This window comes from Xyrauchen texanus, chromosome 5 (genome assembly GCF_025860055.1).
Source record: "Xyrauchen texanus isolate HMW12.3.18 chromosome 5, RBS_HiC_50CHRs, whole genome shotgun sequence".
Taxonomy (NCBI): domain Eukaryota; kingdom Metazoa; phylum Chordata; class Actinopteri; order Cypriniformes; family Catostomidae; genus Xyrauchen; species Xyrauchen texanus.
Window position 1 is genome coordinate 44962072 of NC_068280.1, and position 22712 is coordinate 44984783.

General features: G+C 36.2%; 2 protein-coding genes across 2 annotated transcripts; both read left to right on the plus strand.

Moving 5' to 3' along the window:
• The first annotated feature begins 1908 nt into the window (after positions 1–1908).
• palb2 (partner and localizer of BRCA2) lies at positions 1909–13823 on the plus strand. The gene is made up of 12 exons (XM_052127279.1): positions 1909–2216; positions 3312–3371; positions 4072–4201; positions 4412–6013; positions 6917–8457; positions 8575–8730; positions 8845–8927; positions 12032–12193; positions 12493–12609; positions 12981–13068; positions 13141–13289; positions 13398–13823. Exons 1-12 carry the CDS (start codon positions 2178–2180, stop codon positions 13606–13608), a joined length of 4338 nt encoding a protein of 1445 aa, XP_051983239.1. The 5' UTR covers positions 1909–2177; the 3' UTR covers positions 13609–13823.
• Positions 13824–15146: 1323 nt separating this feature from the next.
• Positions 15147–22056, plus strand: ndufab1a (NADH:ubiquinone oxidoreductase subunit AB1a). The gene is made up of 4 exons (XM_052127027.1): positions 15147–15327; positions 15765–15893; positions 16555–16642; positions 17557–22056. The coding sequence occupies exons 1-4, from the start codon at positions 15169–15171 to the stop codon at positions 17646–17648; spliced, it is 468 nt and encodes a 155-aa protein (XP_051982987.1). The 5' UTR covers positions 15147–15168; the 3' UTR covers positions 17649–22056.
• The last annotated feature ends 656 nt before the right edge of the window (positions 22057–22712 follow it).

The following is a 22712-nucleotide window of genomic DNA, read 5'->3' on the forward strand; positions in this document are numbered from 1 at the left end:
CGCTATAATGTGGTTCTCGCTCTCGTGGGGTGCGTGGTGAGTTGTGTGTGGATGCCATGGAGAATAGCGTGATGCCTCCACACGCACTAGGTCTCCGCGGTAACGCGCTCAACAAGCCATGTGATAAGATGCATGGATTGATGGTCTCAGACGTGGAGGCAACTGAGATTCGTCCTTCGCCACCCAGATTGAGGTGATTTACTATGCCACCATGAAGACTTAGCACATTGGGAATTGGGCATTCCAAATTGGGGAGAAAAGGGGAGGAAAAAAAAAATCTTACAATAGACCCTTCATTCACACTCCGGGTTTTTATTGATTTCAAAATATTTAACATGACAGCTGATGGCAAGAATCACATAACAGAAAAAACAACAACACCACCAACAAAACATAAGCCAGAGAGAAACAATTGCATGAGGTTGTATAATGTTAGTAGTTGTTGTCATTTTAAGGATTGTTTTGTTATTTGTGCCCAACATAGAAGTAATATAAGGATCATAACCCCCCAAAAAAAAGAAAAGAAAGCAGGGGTGTCTTGCAGAAAGATTTGCATTTATGTATAAATAATAAATAAGTATAATAAATAAGTTCATAATGTACTGAATCTGAGGGTTTGTGTTATGATAGAAAAAGATCATATTGAATGCGTTAATATATGTTCATATTTTTTTATTTATTTCTCGGAGAGACGAGTAGCTACATAACGTACTCCAAAATATTTATAAACACATTAATAAAAAGATGTTCAATTGTTTACATTTTTTAATTTTTACGTGGTTTGATTTTTCTCCATATAAAATTGTATAATAGTTTATCTAGTAGAGAACATGATGGTTTAGGACAATCCACAACGGAGAAGATATATGAAGCTCTTGATAGACCTTAAGCCTTGGACAACAAAACTCGACCACTAAGAGACCACATCATGGGGTTTAAGTTGATATCTGTAAGGGCCAAATTTGAATGTAAGGTTATTTTAACTCCTAAATAATTAATTACATCTTTAATCAGAATTCCACAAATGACTTATCATTGCAGGGTAAACTTCGACAGCGCTAAATGGGAGATCTCAGTAAATCTTATTTTCTCTTACCCATTAGCTCCAAGAGCAAAAAAAAAAAAAAAAAATACAAAATAAGAAGAAAAATAAATCCACTATTATATAGCAGCTGTGGAAATTACTTTTTAAAAATAATTCCAGGTTAAAATAAACAAAGCACAATGTTATAAACTTACACTCAATATTTTAAAAAATTATCGCGATAAAAAAGTTGCTAGATTTACGCTTATAAATAAGGCGGAAATGCGTCATCACGGGCTTTGGAAAAAGGGAAGAGAAAGGTCAAAATAATTAATATGTTTGTTTAAAAAGTGGATTTAATAATACAATTAAAAAAAGGAGTCATGGTTTTCACGTTCAAACATTTAAATAAAGCCATATGTGAACGCACATAGCTGATTATTATATTTTATTCATATGGCGTTTATACTTCTGTGATCCTGAATACGACTGATATTTTTTAAGTTTCCTACATTAAAGGTTTGCATCTAAAGCACCCAAATACAGACGCTGTGCACAAACGTGGATATGTTCTACGTGTCTTAAATTTTATTTAATAAAACTAGTCAAGAATAATAAAAAAGAGCATGTCTGCGCATCAGTGCTGCTTTCAGACATTACTTAAGAGACAGTTCATTGGCGTTTGTCTAAAACAACATGTTGCAATAGAGACAACTTTAATTTTTATATTTAAATTGAATTCATACTGTATATGATATGTATGGTTCATATATTCCACTCAAACTTATCATTGTAATAGCACCATTACCAGAATTTAGCGATTGTAAAGTTTAGAGAATTTGATCTGTTATCGACAGGTTTTGTCTGCAGACAGAGCTCGCGGGATAATTGAGTATTGGTTCTTGTTCCAGAACAAAACTCAAAACCAACGTTTGAGCCTCGACATTTTTTTGTTAACTTTACTGGCTGAATGTTTTCTTGTGTCTGGATAACCACACACACGCCTGTATTAACTTTTTATATAATTTGTGGTCACAGTCAGATGCTTGTGTTGTTTACAGCTGCTCGTGCTTAAATATTTTTATTGACGTGCAAATTATACCTGAATCTATCGCTAAATATTATTCACAGCATCTATAGTTTAGTGTACGACATGACGGAGGAGATTCTCCCTAACGAAGACAAAGAGAGAGTAAGTTCGTTTTCTTCATTTCTGTGAGTTCCTAAACTGTGTGTATTATTTATTTGACCCCTCAGAGAAAAGCTTGATTTAATTATCCAGTATGAGATATAATAACATAAAAGTGCAATGTTAATAGCTTATTTTGTTTTATTAGAGCTATAGCTCTATTTTCTTTGAATTAGCCTTTAAAAACATGTAAGTCAATCACAGTAGACTGGTTTAATCAAAGTACCATAATATTTGCAGCTGATGTCATTACTGTTGTACATTTGTTCTGTGAAGGTACTTTTGCCTGAATGTGTACACACCACACACACACACACACACAACGATCAGCCGCAACATTTAAACCACCTGCTTAATATTGTGTAGGTCCTCCTCGTGACCCCAATACAGCACCAACCCGCATTCCAGAATAGCTTTCTGAGATTATATTCTTCTCACCACAAATGTACAGAGTGGTTACCTGAGTTACCTTAGACTTTTTCAGTTCGAACTAGTCTGTCCATTCTCTGTTGACCTCTCTCATCTACAATGCGTTTCCATCTTCAGAACTGCCACTCACTGGATGTTTTTTGGCACCATTTTGAGTAAATTCTAGAGACTGTTGTGTGTGAAAATCTCAGGAGATCAGCAGTTACAGCTGGTGCAAGATGGGCTGGTTTGAGTAACTTTTTTGTAAAGTATTTCTGGCAGTTCTGAGGATGGAAACACCTTGTTGATGAGAGATATCAACAGAGAATGGCCAGAATGGTTTGAACTGACAAAGTCTACGGTAACTCAGATAACCGCTCTGTACAATTGTGGTGAGAAGTATATCTTCTCAGAAAGTTATTCTGAGACCAACTGTTGCTGTCCTTTTCTGCATATCGCTGCCCCCTTCGGCATATCGCGGCACCGTTTTGTGGCCTGTTCTGCATAAAGTGCTGGCTCATTTCAGCTTCGTCCCGGTTCTACCGATGGCCAGTCCGCCCCTGATCGGCCCCAAAGTGCATCGGCCCACCAGGGAAAATGCCCGGTTGCCTGATTACCAATCCAGCCCTGAACTCATACAAAAATGTCTGAATAATTCATATTATAACAATTCATTTAATGTTTTTACAGTTGAGGAGAAGACTGCAGCTTCTAAAGCGAGAATATGATAGAACGGCACAGAGACTGCAGGTAAAGATGTGTTGTGTTTGTGTAGGCTCTATCGACAGCATGTGTGGCACAATGTTGATTACAGGAAAAATTATTTTGTCTCTCCTTTTCTAAAAAAAAAAAGAAAAAAAGCAAACATCAAGGTCACAGTGAGGCACTTGCAATGGAAGTGCATGGGGCCAATTATGGAGGGTTTAAAGTCTTAGAATTTTATAAAAGCACTTACAAATTTTTTTTGCTTAACTCATGTATTATTTGATCTTTAAATCCTATTTTTTTTTTTACACTCATTTTAGGGTTTGTTGACATTACATTGTCATGACAACGAAGTTGTAAATTGTCTATAACTTTACACAGAAATGTTAATAAGATTTATAAAGATTTATAAGTTAATAAATATGTATCACACTAAAATCATGTTAACACACATATTGTTTACGTCTTGTGGATATATTTTGAAATAGTGAGTATTTTAACATTTACGGATTGGTCATATTCACTTCCATTGTAAGGACCTCACTCTTACCCAGATTTTATTTATAAATTTTTTATGAAAAAGTGAGGCAAGTCAAAATACATTTTTGTGGTAGTCAATATTATGCCGCATATGCAGTCCATTGAGCTTAACTTGTACTGAACCTGGTAAATTCCTTTAATAGCCTTGATATTGAAACTGTAAAACTGTGAATGATTTCAGCATGTTTGTGTGTGTGTGTTTTAGAGAGCAGAGCGCTGTGATGCAATTCGCAGGCATGTGCAGAGCAGAGTCTCTGACCAGAACAGACTCATGCAGATTGAATCATCATCACACACATCTTATGATAACCAAAAGTCTCTGCAGTTACAAACCAGTGAGTGACATTTACATATCTGTGACCATTATTATTTTTCTTCTATATAGATTTTATCTATTGAGGAATAAAATAATTATGAATAGAAACAAATTTACATAGGCCTACATGTATGTGTTCCCTGAGAATTTAAACCAGAAAATTATATAGAAGTTAGTAATAAAGTGTATCCAAAGAATACTAATAAATATCTATATTTTGTTGTTTCAGGTATTGATGCAAACAGAAACAACCCTGGTTTTTCCGCAGTAAAGAAAATCCATTCAATCCAATTCCAACTTGCCGAGATAGCATCCACTTCCCCATTGGCCTCTTCTGCATGCAGACGCAGCCCTGCCCACCGGCTGCGTTCTAAGCGCAGTCGACTGCGGCTGCAAAACCAAGAACGAGAATCAGAAACTGACAACACTCAAGAAAAAGAAAGAGACAACATTTATGAAAGGGAGATCATTCTGATAAAAGAGGACAGTAACTTTATTGAAAAGGAGAATAGCCTCAAACAAGGGAGATTTGTAGGTAAGGAGAAAGATGGGAATGATGAAATGACAAAAGAAAGAAACATTGAGGTGGTGCCAGCAGTGGTGGAGAAGAACCAGAGAATGACAACAGAAGAAAATTTAGATGATAAAATTACTAAGGCATCACAAAAACTGGAGAAGGCTAGGAAATATTATTTGAACTGGGATCAATCAGAAATCAAAGAATTGGTTTCAGGTCCAGAGAATCATTTAGCAGTTCAAATCATTCACAATAACCAAGAAGAGGTAAACGTCTCTCCTATGAATCGGTCTGTTGAGAACAATTTACAATCAAATTCAGCTGTGTCTAAGGAGATGTCTGAGGCAGTACATCCTCTCAACAAATCAAATGAGATGCTTGCACAAATTAACCAGGATTCAAACAAAGGTTATGGTGAAAGCAAAGACATTAAACAATCAAGTATGTCTGCTGGTCTGGAATCTTGCACATTGGTTGAGGGTCTTCCATTTCCGGTTGAGTATTACGTCCGAACGACACGGCGCATGGCTGCATCTCACAGCTCTTTTGATATAGATGCTGTCATTCACAGCCAGCTCTCTGGAGGGCGGGGCAAACGCAGGTTCAGCCAATCACAAATGCGTGGTAGAGGTCACATGAGCCCAGAGCTTTCTGTACCAGTCTGCAGATCCACTGACCTGGCAGAACATACAGGAAGTAGTCGGAGAGGGAAGAGGGGGCGTCCAAGAAGAAGCACTTTAAGTAGGGCATCAGGTGCCAAAGCTGCTCTAGGTTGTCCTGCAAATGATTCTCAAGCAGGCTGTTCACCAGAATCAAAGTCCAGCACTCAAGCAGAATCTCAGCCAATCCCATCCCCTGCGTCTTCAGTGAAACTGAAACCCCCTCCCAAGGAAGGCAAAAGGGGAAGGAGAGGTCATAGAAGAACTACTGTAGATAAGACCTCATGTTTCAAAGCACCTACAGATGGTACAATATCTAGTGATTCGCAAATGGATTGTTTGCCACTTTTGGCGCACCTTACAGAATCAAAGTCCAACTCTTCAGCTGAATCTACCGGCCAATCAAAATTGGACCTAAAAAGAAAATCACTTCCACAGGCATTGCCTCAGCCAATTCCATCACCTGGACCTGCAGTACATTTGAAGCCCAGTCCAGAGGAAGGAGTTACCCAAGATTTTAAGCACCTTCCTGATTCTCAGCTTTACTTCGATTCAAAACTCCTCTCTGATTCTATTTTATACCCTATTTTCAGAAGGCGTTGCCAAACTGGAAGACCATTATCTCAGAATCAAACATCTCACATAAATAAAGATGGTGAGATTTACAGTTTAATTTTTCTTTTAGGGATAATTTTTCCATTCATGTACAAAGTTTTTCATTTAAAAATTTAGAAATCTAATTAACTATATTACAGTATATAGTAATTATTATGGGGTGTCAAGATGCTTTGATCAAAGTGGAATTGAATATTCAATTATAATAACTACAAGAATACCTAATGTATTTGACATTAATTTCTTTAAGATTTTCTACATATTTTCAGTCGTAAAAACACACTTTTTTGTAAATTGTCCCACCGGTTACATTTGTGTCTTCAGTACTAAACCCAAAGTATACTTCGGTTTTGACGCGTATGCTTAGCGTTTGCGTACATTTGAATGCGAGCCTGTCAAATTATACTTAATTTGACTGTGCACGCATACACGGGTGGTTGGCACATGCACACTATGACTGCTATGAGACACTGGACTTTCCCTTCAAGAGTTTAGTCCCATAAAGATGTCTTTATATTTCTTCAGACTCCTTTTGTTTAGCGGTGATTATATCTTTTAGCGCTTCTTCGTGACCGTAACGGCTCAAATGTGAGTGTTGCCAGCTTGTGGACCCACTAATTGTTGCAAATAATTCCAGGCACATGTGCAGAGCTGCGCACGTTCAGTGCTCGAGCACTCTGTTGATGACTAAATTTGCATCACGTGTTCTCTACGAGCGCCCGTGTCTGACTGTAATATACTTTGGGATTAATTTTGAAAATAATTATGAATTGTACCGAAATAATCAAATTGAGCTCTGCCAAATTCTGAAATATTTTCAGATTTCATGATGCATCACATCCTTTTGTAAATAATTTTGTCAGGATTTTTTTTACACTCCTAGTGAGTGTTAGTAACAGTCATGGTAATACAGTATGTGTGTGTGAATGTTTTGCGTTTTTAGATCAATCACCTCTTCTGCCATCATTAGCGTCACTCATTCAAGCTCTTCAGGAAAAGGATACAAAAAGTGGACTTCTGGCATCTATTGACCTCCAAGATTTCCACTTGCCTGATGAGGATTTTGGCCAGCTGAAGCTAGAGAGACTACGCTTGTCCCCTTCAGTTGTAGAACCCTTCGCTCAAGGTCCTCTAGTACACAAGACACAGCAAAGCAGCAGGTGCCAGAGAAAGGGTGGGAGAAAGAGTAATTGTGAAGTACACCGCAAAGATGATGAACTGTTTACTCCAGAACCCCTAGATGCCTCCTCTTCTCTTGAGGATAGTTTATCTCTTTGTCAGTCAGACCCCATTGACCAATCCCAGACTAAGACACAAAACACTGACCAACTGGAAAAGCACTTTGACATTGTAAACAACCTACAAACTGAGAACACAAATAGTGAGACAATAGATGAGACCACAGATAAAGACCAAGTGCCGACCACAAGCATCGACCAGATGCACACACAAACAGTCTTCAACAAAGACTTTAAAACCTCAGAAATGGAAAAGGTCATGCTTAACATTAGTCCGCATGCAGAATCACAAATACACATGCAAAACGAATCCAAGACCAGCTCTCTTTGCCCAACAGTATTAAATCTCAGCCCCTCTTTGACCACACACACTCAGAGAGGGCAAGATCTTGCCCTGCCATCTTTGGGAATGACCCCTCACTTTTTGACTCCAGGTTCACCCATAGACTTCCACCCACATCTCCTTTCTCCTTCTGGTCCCCAAAGGATTCTTTCCTTAAAGTGTGTGTCTCCAGTTAAAACATTTGGGAATGTCAAAACTAATACCTCAACGAAAAGTGCAGATGCAGCTGAAGACCAAGAAGATTTTGGCACACAAAGTCCAACTCAAATTAGTCAAGAAATTATGACAAGAGCTCAAAATATGGTAAAACCAGGAACCACACCCCAAAACAACATTGTACCAGGTTTTGAATTCTTAATCAAGCCAGAATCAGAGACTCAGGCCACATGCATCTCTGAGAATGAATGGGAAAATTCATGCAGCTTTAATACTAAAAGCAATATTGAATGTAAAATTCAAACCATTTGCACACTGGACATTGATGCCCAACTCCACAGTATTTCTGAATCAGAGAGTTTTAATATTGTTTCTGAATCTGCTGCTCAAATTAAACCTGATTTCCAAACCCAGAACCATCCTGAAACAGAATCTCAAACCTTTGAAGACTCTGAGCTCAGGGCTAAAAACCAAAGTTATCCTATTGTGAATGTGAAACTGCCTCATTGTGGGGATGAATCTGATGATGTAAGTCAAACTCTCCTTGAGACAACCTCTTTGGACACCTCCACCAATCAGAGAACAGAAAAACAGACTGATTGCACCACTATTGGGGATAAATCAAAGGGCCTTACCAATTCGTCTCTGAACAAATTGGCACAATTAAATGAGGAAACCTTTCCTGCAACACCTTTGTCAGATGCAAGCCATTGTTCAGCAGTCCTTCAGGAGATACACACTTTTAAGGTGTGTACCTGTGCAAAAAAATGCCATTTTACAGTATTTGTTTTTAAGAGGTTATTGACATACATTATCTGTGCTTAATAATACCCTCATAATTAATGCATAATTACAAACATTCAGGCTCTGGAGGGCGGATGTGTGTTGGACTTGTGTTCAGTGCAGTGGCCATCAGAGAATTGCTCCATATGTGTGGCAGGAGAATGGAGTGTTTGCCTTTGGGCTCAGAGGAAGGGAGTTCAGCCGTGGAGTCTTTTACACACCTGGACATTTGCACAGGTAAACTAATTTACTAAACCACTCACACTTAACAGCATGTATGCAAAAAAATAATATAATGAAAAAATCATCTGCGTGCCCTCTGATTTGACCACTGTGTGTTTGTATTTGTAGTCTGTCATGTCTTTGCAGGCGATTCCAGATTCTTTAGGCTTGCTCTGTGTGACTTTGGGTCACTTGGAAATCACAGAGGCGAGGTATTAAAATATACATCAACTACTACTCAAAATTCATTTTATGAAGCCTGGCTCTCTACATTGCATAGTTTTGGTTTGAAAGCGGGTAGGGAATAATTGCGAGGAGGACATAATGTTGATATTAAGAATGCAAGAATGTATGGTGCCTATAGGGACAATATTTCCTCATATAACAAGTGTAATTTTCTATGCCCCAACATTTTAATAGCCGGCTTTTTACTAGCACTATTTTGATAATGAAGATCTAATTTTATTTCCTATATTATATAGAGAAAACATGCTTTTACCATCTACCCTGATGTTCTTCTCCAATGTGCCAAAAAAAAAACTGTATTTGCTAAATGTACATTTTATACATTTTGTGCAGAAAATGTGAAATATTAGTTAAAAATGCAAACGCCTTTGCGCGTGTCAGCGCAAACTCCAGACCAACTCATTTTGACGAGCAGCTTGCTCGGCTCTCTCATGCCCATGCTGTCATGGAAACACACATACTGGACGCATGCCTAATATTTTCTGTTCCCTGTATCTTTATGCAGTTTATGCATGAATGGATTAAAATCATACCACTAGTTAATTTGATACCTAAAAATTATTATATATATATATAACCCCACTTGCCACTACTAATTTCTTAATTTGGGATGCACTCAGTTGTCTGTGCAGTTATACTAGCATTTTAAAATCATGCACCTCTAATCCAAATTCAAAAGTGTCTTCCTCGAGGGTGTTTACTGCACATAAAAGCAGAATCTTCCATTTGTTAGCATATGAAACTCAGGAAGTTTTTTGACTTGGTCTTAGATAGGAAACATTTGTACATGACATGTATGCTTGTTTAAAGGATTGGACCTAATATACAAATGAAAATCTGCCCATGTAATCTTCAGAGAATGATTAAAAAAGTTACAGTACAGTACTCACAAATGACTGTGATTTGGTGCATTCTGCCTTTTAAGCGTTGCCTCAGAAGATGTCGGAAATAATTTACACTTGAATAATGTTGCTGAGAATTTTGAATAATCATTCAAATGAAAATAAAAACATATTATAAAGTTAAAGTAGTTTCTAAGTGGTAATATTGCCTAAATGTTGGTCAGGACATTTTTAATTTTCTTAAAGTTGATAGGGTAATTTCTCTATCATCCCTACCTAAATGTATGCCTATGCTACATTGCATGGTACAACGTGTTTTCAGGCATAATTGTGTTCTTGGAGAATATCCTACTTGATTGAGTGTCTACTAAAGGGATTCTTGGAGCATCTAATTAATGTATCAAAGATATGGGGCTCTATATTTACACTTGTTAGGCATGCGCTAAGTCTTATTTTTATGCCTGGACAACATGCATCTGGGCGTGATTGGGAGTGTTTGTGCTATCTATGGGCGTGTTCTAAAAAAATATATAGGGGAGGTCCATGTAATTGAAGTGGCGCAAAGCCTAATTTGCAAATGTTGAATTTTTTAAAAATAAGTAATTACGCTTAAGATGTCTGAGAACCATGTCTATTCTCAGTGCAAAGTTTTGAAACTCAGTCCGTGCATTTGCAGTTTAAGGATTCCACCGGCAGGCACCACCTTTTCCATACTTATAAAGAGCGTTTCATAGATGTATACCTGTCATTCAAGAAGGACATAGTTACTAAGTTTTTTATTTCAGCGGGACAGTCAGCCTGTTTTTCATAGTTTAGTATATATGCAGTATATGTCTGTGCTTTGTGATTGATCTGTCGCTGTTCATTTCCGGTTGCCTTGAAATGCTGTATCTTGATTAATTGCATCTTTATGCTCTCCTTTCTTCGTGTTTGTAGAAAACTGCAGTTGTGTAGGGTTTAAATCTTACTTTTTAACAAATCTGATGCAAGTTATCTTTTTATTTCAGTCTGAATCCAGTCGCAAAAAACTCAAACCTTTGCTATATTTAATTATTATCCTTCTCTAGTCAATAGGTATCGCATCCTGGTTCCTCTCGATTGTTTAGTGCACTCAGCTGCAAGAACATAAATCTGCGCCTATGCATACAGCCCATTTACAATAGTTACCAGTGTTTTATGAATGGGTTGTCTTCATTAATCATTTGCGCTTTGCGTGTTCGATTTCACTAATCCACTTACTCCTAGACTTAGCGCATACCTGCACAAAAATACCAAACCTCCATGGTCATGCACACTAACTTGCACGTAGACAATGATGAGGCAGTCGGGCCGCTGATGTTTTTGAAAATAAATTCACACCCTGAGGTGGTAGCATGGTGATGCGGCCTTTACACTTTGGGATGTAAATACATTTTCAACAATTCAGTGATTGGCGTCCACTTATAGTCACCACATTTAGGGCGCTATGTTTTCAGCAATGTGGATGGAATCACTGAATCCAGTTATAAAAACGTAATCAGCTATATAATGTAGAATGTTACAGAATTTGACATATTTGGTACAAAAATGAATGTTTGAATGTACAATTAATCAAATTAAAATTGTGATATGTCCTATTGTGATTTTTAAACTGCAAAAGGCTGCAATTTAATTAAATGTATATATATAATGTGCATGTGCTGTGCGCTTCAAAATTAATTTGGGAAGCTGGCCACACTGAGTCATCGTGTGCTTTCTGTGTGTAATAGATGACAGAGAGCAGAGCACTCTGAAGTGCGCAGCACATACAGACTATGACTCAGCTTTTTGGGGTTTAATAATCAAAACTGGGCCATATAACAAACGGCTAATCCAGAGATGAGAAACTACTATCAAAAACACAAAGGGAAAAATAAATGTGTGATTTAAATGGACGAGTCAAATGGTGGAAAAAAGATAATATATAACCACTGTATATTAATATATACATTTTTAGGCAAAATTTTGATGTTGAATAAAGAATTCCAAACAAATAAGCATCCAATAACCACTCTATACATCATTTTGCTTCAATATTACATCCATTGAGCAGAGAAAATGTCTTGGAAAATTGTGCCTTGAAAAGAGTGATGACCCTGCGCTGTGCTTAAGACATAGTGGTTTTAAAATAGAGACCATGGTCTCTGTTTGACTATTATTGGACACATAAATACAGTTAAAACAAATTCCCTCTTTGTCTATTTGTATAGGGTTCTCTGCTGTCCAAGTATGGACGGGCCGTTCTCTCAGACTATGGTTTGCAGGGACGCGTTGCAAGCGGTGGTGTGTGTGTCTGATTGTCGACTTGCGTGTTGCTCCACTCCTGGAGATCAGCAGAAAGTCAGTGTGTTAAAATTCAATCAGGAGGGCAGGTAACAATCCATCACACACAAACACATTGTATTCAAGAGATAGAATCTAAATAAACCATCTAAAATAATAATTCATTTGTAATATTAATGCATTTTCACACATTATTCGCAGACTTATTTTCCTTGAAGTCTGCTAATGGAATCCAGTTTATGAAAGCTTATCAAATGTATGCACTGTAGCTGACTAAACAAATGAGCATTGTATGTAAACCACAACTGATCTACAGTACATGCAATTAGATGTAGGAATTAAATAAACTGATTAATGTTGGAGTCACATTTTCACCTTGTATTTGCAGGGTGGTGGACACTCTTCCCCTGGTTTCTGCTAAACAGAACATTCGAACCCTAGCAGCTGTGGAAGGAGAAAAAGATGCTCTGATTGGTTGGACGGAATGTAAAACATTCGTTATATGGTGACGAATTTAGCATTACTGGCTCTTAATGTATTTTAGTTAAGCATTTTCAAAAATAGTCAAAAAATAGAGGGTTTTCATTTTGTTATGCTATTATTTTGCAAAGAAGTGAAGTTATTTTGATAGAGACTGTAAATTAATGCTGTACTTTTAAGAATATGCAATAGTTAATGTTATGTAAGTGTTATTTTATGTACATGATTAATACTTTTTTTTCTGATGACATTGTGATCCTAAAGGGCAAATCCATTTCTGCTGAATCTGAAGCTTTTTATTTATTTTTTTTGCATACTTCTTATTGCTATAAAAACGTATTTCTAATTTCTATCGTTTCCTTTTTTTTACGATTTTGCTACACTTATAAATTTCAGGAGCATGAAATCAGGCCACCTGCTTCAGACTGTATGCCTGGAAAAGACTTTAACCATGACAAACTGCATGAGAGGATATTCTTACAGAGTAAGTGAGTCTATTGCCCTTATGTGATTGAGTGTGCATGGTAGTGTATAACCTTGTATTTTCTTTCCCCAGGGTGTGCTGTGTATATTACTTCAGAATACAGGCAATGTGTGTAATGAAGAGAGTAACACATCTCTCTTTACTCTGGTGGCCATGAATCCACTCACAGGCAAACACATCACACTTGCATCCATCAGCAACCCTGATCAACACATAGAACAGTAAGATAAAGAGATTTCACAGAAATCTGTAAAAATGTGGTTCATGTTCTGATATCCATACACAATGTTAAGAGCATTACAGTCTATCAATAAATGTTTTCTCTCTAGGTTAATAGATGCCGATGTCTTTGGCCTTGGGCTTGTTGGTGTTTTCCAGTCTGGTCATCTTGTTGTTTGGGATCTCAGAGGAAGTGTGGCTAAAGTTGTTGGTGTGCTGGATGAGTTGTGTCGACTAGCCCGATGGGCAGGGTCAAACACACTGCTCACTGGATATCTGAATGGGGATGTTAGTGTGTATCACTACAAATCTATATTGTAAACTGATATGCCATAATATCAAACTTTACACCAGTTAAAGGCAGTCAATATGTTTTTGTTTTTTGTTTTTTTAAACAAGATTGTGTTATTTGTTCAATAATAATATTGTTAAATAATAAAAACTATTTAAAATTATAATGTTGTTAAAATTGTTTGTAAAATTCAAAGAAATTAAACGAGATTACACAAGATTTGCAAAATGCACTATATGTTGTTCATGCAATTGTAACATTACATGTTGGATGTGATTTAAAAAAAAAAAATGTTTTATAAAAGAAATGTAATTCTCTGAGGCGTGTGGTGTTTCATAAAGTAAAACACTTGTTAACATTGCACTATACAGTATTATATTAAAGGAATATTCCAGATTTAAAACAAGTTAAGCTCATTCAACAGCATTTGTGGCATAAGGTTGATTACCACAAAAAGTAATTTTACTCGTCTCTCCTTTAAATTCTCCTTCTTTAAAGTTTCCACAGTTTCAGCAAAAAAGTTTTAGTTAATATGCGTTATTAATAAAAAATGTATAACGTTCCTGACCCATGACTTCTTAAAAAAAGTAGTCCTTTTATGTTAAAATATGTATTTATTTTTATCTTTTCAATATTTGTTACATATTTATGTATACATTTTGATTGGTTTATACATATTTAATTTTTTTTTGCTTTAATTGCACTTTATGACTCAGTGATTGTATTCATACATTGTTTGAATTTATTGAACATATATATATATATATATATATATTAAATCTGCAGTTTCAGCACAATGTGTGGACTTTTCAGACGGTCCCTTAACCACCACAGGCAAATTTTCGAATGTACTTCAATGTTGAAAAAGCGATCTGGAACGATTTCAACGTGAGGCCATCTGAAAATCTTAAATGGGACAAATCGCGTCCTGTATTGATTCGATAAGGGACGCATAATTTTATATTTAAATACGGGGCGATCACATTGATCTTATATTTTACATGACGGTTGGCAACCCTACTTGTGGCTATACTTATAAAATATTTAGTATTTTAATATTTACAGATTGGCCCTATTCACTTCCATTGTAAATGCCTCACTGTAATACAGATTTTCATATTTTTTTTGTAAGAAAAGGAGGAAAATATTTTTTTTTTGTGGTAATCAGTATTATTCCACCGATTCTGTTGATTGATCGTAAGTTGTTTTGAACCCAGAATATTCCTTTAATGGCAATAACAGCTTCCTCAATGTAATACACGTTATTATAATACAATTGTTTAAAAAAAAATGTGTATCTGTACTAAAATAAAGAGAATAATAATAAAAATAAATTTAAAAAAAAGCCAGAGAGAAACCGGGTTACAAACCGTTTGTACATTGAAAATATTTACATTTTTGTGTGTGACAAACAGATATAAATTGTAAAAGTAATCAGACAAAAAATTGTGAAAAGTTGAGTTTTACATAAAATGCTACATTTATAAATACAAAACGTGACAATCTGAGATCTTTATTTTGGTTTAACGTGAGGATTATTACGCGCATGCGCAGTGTCAGTCTCTTGCATCACGCGAGCAGTGTCAAACATGGCGGCGCGCGTCATTGCACGGTGTGTCCGGTCACTTAACCAACGTTCAGTATTTATTAACCGTTTCAATAATGCTGCTATATTAACAGCAACTCCGCTCACTCACTGCCGAACATTCTCACAGCTGACTTATGGACACAAGTCTTTGCTGACGCAGGTATGTATTTGTGTGAATGACTGATGACGTCCAATGACCTACCCGTGTCTTTAGTCACAATGACATACATGATAGACTAACAACAATATTAAACATATTTAAGTTGCAACAGTATATATATATCCAAAGTTGGAACCAAATGAGTTGCACATACAGTTAGTAATAATGATATTTCCCTAATTTAACTTATGTTATTGTGTCAAATCAGTATATTTGTCTCTTATTGAAGTCCAGGCATTTACTTTTTGCTGTATACAATTATAATTTGTAAGTAGGCCTAAAATGTTGCAAGATTACATGTATACAATAATTATTTTTTTAAATACATTTAGATAATTTTTATATCATGTATATGTAGTTTTACCCTGGCTGTCTCTTGTGGCAGTTGCTAAATGTTGTATTAAAATGTTCTTTTCTGTATTGTCTTCCTATTGCAGATCTCTGCCAGTTCGCTTCACGTCTCTCAGTGGAGGCATTATGGTGATTTGCCCCCATTGTCGCTAGAGACTATCCGTGATCGTGTTCTCTATGTGCTGAAGCTGTATGACAAGATCAACCCTGAGAAGGTAGATACTCAGATGGTCAGATGGAAATCATGTATTTTAAATTTGGCTTAAAGTAGTCATGACACACCTTTTATATATATATATATATGTATGTATATATATATATATATATATATATATATATATATATATATATATATATATATATATATATTGTTCCTCAAGATGCACTTATAATATTAGTGAAGTGTAACAAACTTTGACAAGAAAACAAGAATTATCATGCACAAACATGATAATTTTTCACCCTCATTCTGACCCTCTGTCAGAAATGCTCTGTTTTGGTGCTGCTTCTCCTTTAAGACCCTAAATGTTCACTGTTATGATTGGCTCTGCACCACTACTGAGTGGGCTACAGAAGTGATAAGGTAAAATAGGCCTTGATGTTTTTTGGAGGCAGTCAGATCCAAATGTCTTCCACAATGTGGAGGAAGTAGAGAACATGTCGTTTTGACAGCTTGGTTTCAACAAATGCTTTTGTTTGCTGTGAGGAGGAAGTTTTGAGTTCTGAAACTTGTAGTATGTTTTGACCAACCTCTTAAATGGAAAAAGATCAATGAAAATTTGATTCCTCATGTCATGACCCCTTTAAATATACTGTATTCCACTCTCTAGTGTCAGATTTGACAGTGATGATCATTAAATTGATCATTCTTTATAGCTTCAGGCTACATCTCACTTCATGAAGGACTTGGGATTGGACAGTTTAGACCAGGTGGAGATCATCATGGCCATGGAAGATGAATTTGGTTTGTACATTTGTACTTTTTTTATTATTTTTTTTTTTTACATTATTGAAGCCGAAACTTACGGTATGAAGTGTTATGTCATTACTGATGTTAAATCTGTGCAGTGATCACAAACATACTTATTGAAGTCCTCAGAGTATTCTCATCTAGTATAGTAGTTCTAGTGTTATTAGAAAAATAGTTCAACCTTATGGTGTTTCAAACTAGAATGACATTCTTTCTTCCGTGTAACACAAACAAAGATATTTTGATGAAGATATGAGGTGTTTTGTCCATACAATTCAAGTGAATGGTGACCAAACTTTCAAGCTCCAAAAAGCACATAAAGGTAATCCATAAGACTCCGATGGTTTAATCCATGTCTACTGAAGGCAATCCAGTCGATTTGGGGTGAGAACAGACCAAAATAAAAAAATGTTTCACTATAAATCTTGACATCAGCAGTCTCCTTGGGGGTCATTATTTAAATCTCGATGTAATGAAGTGTAATTGAGCTTGAAATCATGATCGTGCCTAAAGACTGCAATGGCAGTGAAAATGAGTTACATTTTGGTCTGTTCTCACCCAAAACTGATTGAATTGCTACAGGAGACAAATATTTAACCACTGGAGTCTTATTGATTAATTTTATGCTGCTTTTATGTGCCTTTGGAGCTTCCAAATTTTGGTAACAATTGTTTTACATTGTGAGGACCTACAGAGCTGAGATATTCTTATAATAATCTTTGTTAGTGTTATTCAGAAGAAAGAAAGTAATATACATCTGGGATGGCATAAGGGTGAGTAAATAATGAGAGAATTTTCATTTTTGGGTGAACTATCCCTTTAACTTGGCAGTATCAGCATAGTTATATACTGAAAAGGGACTCTGTGTGTGCGTGTGTTTACCTAACCATGTTTGCTCTTGTATGCAGGTTTTGAAATTCCTGATGCTGAGGCAGAAAAGTTGATGACACCACAAGAGATTGTTCAGTACATCGCAGACAAGAAAGATGTCTATGAATGAGAATGACAAATTATTGTGAGTTTAATTACTATTCAAATGTTAAAGACAAATGTAAACAGAAAATTCTGTAATTCTGTTCCTGTTGGTGCCACTTCAGGTGTGTTTGTTTTTCCTTTTTATTCAGGTAAAGAGAATTCTGTCACATGAACAAATCTGTGTTCATAATTTTTTGATAACATTTTTGGTGGCTTGTGATTTTCAGGTCTACATTATTCTCTGCTAGGTGCATGCACAAGCTTCTTATTTAAACTTTAAGAGTGTGAAAATAATGTGAATAATTCATATGAATACCACAGTATTAAAGACAGTAAATCACTTTAAAAGGACCTCATGTATGTGTCTCTTCAGATGTATGAAGACCATTTAAACTATACCATCTTTGTCAGTGGGACTGGTCCTTTTATTAAAAAAAATATTGTGGGTCAAATACAAATTAAGCTCTATCTACAGCATCTGTGGCATGCTGTAAAATACCACAGAATATAAATTCAACATCCCTCAGTTTGTAAAAAAAATTGGAAAGTCACTTGCAATAGAATTCTAGGCTTCTATTGTAAGTGCATAGATGTTAATGTGTTCATGCATATGTATATACACAATTCTTTACTTTTTGACATATAAATCTTTGTAAATCACACACACACACGAAAAAGAAGTCAAAACCTAAAAATGTTAATAAGAATGCAGCATCAATAAGAGTGTGGTAGAGTACCAGAAGTTGCTAGAGTTTACATTTAAATGTTGTAGTGGCTTTAGCTATGATCAGTAGGCCATGATAAAGCACATAGGCACTTGCAAATTCATAGGTTCTGTTAAAATAAGTGGATCCCATAACCATCATTTAGGCATCCACTTATTTTAACAGAATCTGTTAAAAAAACAAATTTTTTAACCACTCCGCAGATTTCATATTAGCAAACTATAGTTTTGGCAAGTAATTTAGGACATCTACTTTGTGCGTGACACAAGTAATTTTTCATTTTGTAAATTGACTATATCACAGTTCCAGTGGGTCAGAAGTTTACATTCACTAAGTTAACTGTGCCTTTAAGCAGCATGGAAAATTCCTGAAAATTATGTCAAGCCTTTAGACAATTAGCCACTTAGCTTCTGATTGGAGGTGTACTGAATTAGAGGTGTACCTATAGATGTATTTTAAGGCCTACCTTCAAACTCAGTGCCTCTTTGCTTGACATCATGGGAAAATCCAAAGAAATCAGCCAAGACCTCAGAAAAAAAAAATTGTGGCCCTCCACAAGTCTGGTTCATCCTTGGAAGCAATTTTCAAATGCCTGAAGGTACCACGTTCATCTGTACAAATAAGAGTACGCAAGTATAAACAACATGGGACCACACAGCCATCATACCGCTCATGAAGGAAATCCATTCTGTGTCCTAGAGATGAGTGTAGTTTGGTGTGAAAAGTGAAAATCAATCCCAGAGCAACAGGAAAGGACCTTGTGAAGATGCTGGAGGAAACAGGTAGACAAGTATCTACATCCACAGTAAAACGAGTCCAATATCATCATAACCTGAAAGGCTGCTCAGCAAGGAAGAAGCCACTGCTTCAAATCCACCATAAAAAAGAAAGACTACAGTTTGCAAGTGCACATGAGTACAAAAATCTTACTTTTTGGAGAAATGTCCTCTGGTCTGATTTAACAAAATGTAACTGTTTGGCCATAATGGCCATCGTTATGTTTGAAGGAAAATGGGTGAGGCTTGCAAGCCGAAGAACACTATCCCAACCGTGAAGCATGGGGGTGGCAGCATCATGTTGTGGGGGTGCTTTGCTGCATGAGGCACTGGTGCACTTCACAAAATAGATGGCAGCATGAGGAAGGAAATTATGTGGATATATTGAAAGAACATTTCAAGACATCAGCCAGGATGTTAAATTTTGGTCACAAATGGGTCTTCCAAATGGACAATGACTCCAAGCATACCTCCAAATTTGTGGCAAAATGGCTTAAGGACAACAAAGTCAATGTATTGGAGTGGCCATCACAAAGCCCTTACCTCAATCTGATAGAAAATTTGTGGGCAGAATGAAAAAGCATGTGCAAGCAAGGAGGCCTTGTGAGAAGCTTGTGGAAAGATACCCAAAATGTTTGACCCAAATTAAACAATATAAAGTCAATGCTACCAAATACTAACAAAGTGTATATACATTTCTGACCCACTGGAAATGTGAAGAAAGAAATAAAAGCTAAAATATATCATTGTCTCTACTATTATTCTGACATTTCACATTCTTAAAATAAAGTAGTGATCCTAACTGACTTTGACATGGAATGTTTTCTACGATTAAATGTCAGGAGTTTAAATGTATTTGGCTAAGGTGTACGTAAACTTCTGACTTCAACTGTAACTACAAAAGACTATTTGGTGTGTTATAGCACCACCTATTGGAAATGTTTGCCAAGTCCAGAAGAAGAGTCTTTCAACGCACTGCAAGACTTACATGCACGCCCCGTCCCCTCCAAATAACCGTTGGATGTCACATTCACACACGAACAGAGCTTTAGAGAGTGCTACAAAGTTATATTAGGACATTTTCCAGCACTTTAAACACTAATCAAATTAGTCAAATTGTTCCACTACAATCATTAACACACCACAAATAATATTAACAACGGTTAACAATGCTGGAGAAAATGCTACTTTCACATTGTTGTCTAATGGATTATACAATTCCACATTTGTTCATGGATTCCTGTAGTGACAGTTCATAGGATTAAAGCATAGTCTCAAACATAGAATTTCCATTTGAACTGTTATTTTTGATGACAGAATTAAAGGCGTAAATGTCTAACATTTTCTGTGTTAAAAATATTTATCCTATACTAGCTTAATTTGCAGAGACAACTATTAGTAAGTCATTCATGGGTACATTTTTATCGAAAACTGTTAACACTGTTTCTGTTGCTATGAAAATGGCTGTTTGTTTTGAGAGACCCGCCCCAACAACATGGCTAAACCAATGGCGTGAGTTGGGGGCGGGACTGTGTCTTTGTTTGACCAACGGCAGACGAGGGGCGTTTTCAAAAAGCTGTCTTGAAAAACAACGTTTATTTCTGCAATTCAGATTGGTGGCGCTAGTAGCGCAAAAACATACTTCAGCCAGAGATATTCTGTACAGATATGTCAACCTCTGCGCTTTTACTCTTTGTTAGTCTTCTCTGGCCAGTCATATAACGGCTAACGTTAATGGACCGCGCTCTGTGTTTTCGACATTTCGACGTTTTTTTATTATTCTTTCCACTCTCCGTGTAGAACAAAACAGCTTTATAAGGTTACTGTTATGACTGGAGTTTAAATGTGAATGGTCATGATTTCTTACATACATTGCTTAATTACAATTCATGTCTTCAGGAGTATTTATTTTTTTTTTTTAACGAGGAATAAAATTACCGCGTGCACCTTAAATAAAACGTAGGCTACATGTAAATTCTGCAACACATGCGCCACCGAATGGAATTATTTAGATATAGCTTTCTGAATACACCCTCCACCAGCAGTTGGTCAAACAAAGAGACCGTCCCTCCTCCAATTCACTCCATTGGTTGTGGAATGTTGTTGGGGTGGGTCTATGCTGCGGGCCACTCAAAACAATTTTATAGCGCCACAGAGACAGTGTTTACTGTTTTCAAGAAAATTAACCCATGAAGGCTTCTAGTTGATTCTGCACAATAAAGGGAAAGTTCACCCCAAAATAAATATTCTCAAAATGTTCTCTTAAATTTACTCACCCTTATGTCATCCTAGATGTGTATGACTTTCTTTCTTCTGCAGAACACAAACAAAGATTTTCAGAAGAATATCTCAGCTCTGTTGGTCCATACAATGCAAGTGAATGGTGACCAGACCTTTCAAGTTCCAAAAATCATATAAAGGCAACATAAAAGCAATGAGAGTGAGTAAATGATGAGAGAATTGTCATTTTTGGGTGAACTATCCCTTTTTACTCGGCTGTGTAAAGACGCCTTTTTAGACGTGTTTTCAAGACTAGAAAGACTGTACAGTCGTCATTTCCCACCTAAGGCCTACACTAAACCTCACCGTTAGCTTGGATTAACTTTCAATAAGATATCCTGCATATAATACTATCTCGTGGTTCATGGATAAACAAGTCAGTTTCAGAAATACACAGCTAAACTGTGTTTATGTGATTATCTTTATTCTAGACTTTTTAATTGAGTGATGATGTGACATTGCAGTAAAATCAGACTTTTTTTTATTTAGCTTTGAGGTTTACATATAACTTTAGATTGATAAAATGTAGCTATCAATTAAAAGAACTGTGGTAGATGTTGGGTTCAACAGAGGTTAGATTTAACAGAACCTCTTAGCTTGCTCCTCTGGTCTTTAGTGAGCCTATGTTTCCTTTTCAGGTGTAATAAATCCTTCTCCCTCCCTCTGTGTCAATGTGTGTTTTAGTATGTCACTGGGCATATGTGAACATATACCTCTCACTGTGATGATGAGAGGCGAGCGATGGAAGCCCCAGGCATTTCCTCTTATGTGTGTGTGTGTGTGTGTGTGTGTGAGTGTGAAGACATTTTTGTGCATAGGATAATTTAAATATACTCTCATAAAATTTTTCTCAGATTCAGACAAAGATTCACAGTTTCAGTCTTTGACTGTAAGAAATGTATGTTTGCGGAGAGTCTCAAAAACTAGTGAGCTGCTTATGCACTTGCAAAAAAAGTAGGCCTACTGTAGTGGGTGTACCCTGCGCACTGATCTGTTGGTAATACACATTGAAGGTAGGGGTGGGCGATATCACCAAAATCACGATATGAATGATTTTATATCACGATAACGATTTCACGATATAGTAAAAGTCGTCTGGAAAAAAATAATAAATTGGTTTATTTGTAAAATAACCATATTGTAATGCCTATTTTTGGAACTCCAGTCAGTGAATTTAATACAAATATCTATCTATCTATCTATCTATCTATCTATCTATCTATCTATCTATATATATATATATATATATATATATATATATATATATATATATATATATATATATATCAAAACGACTTGCTCTTTATT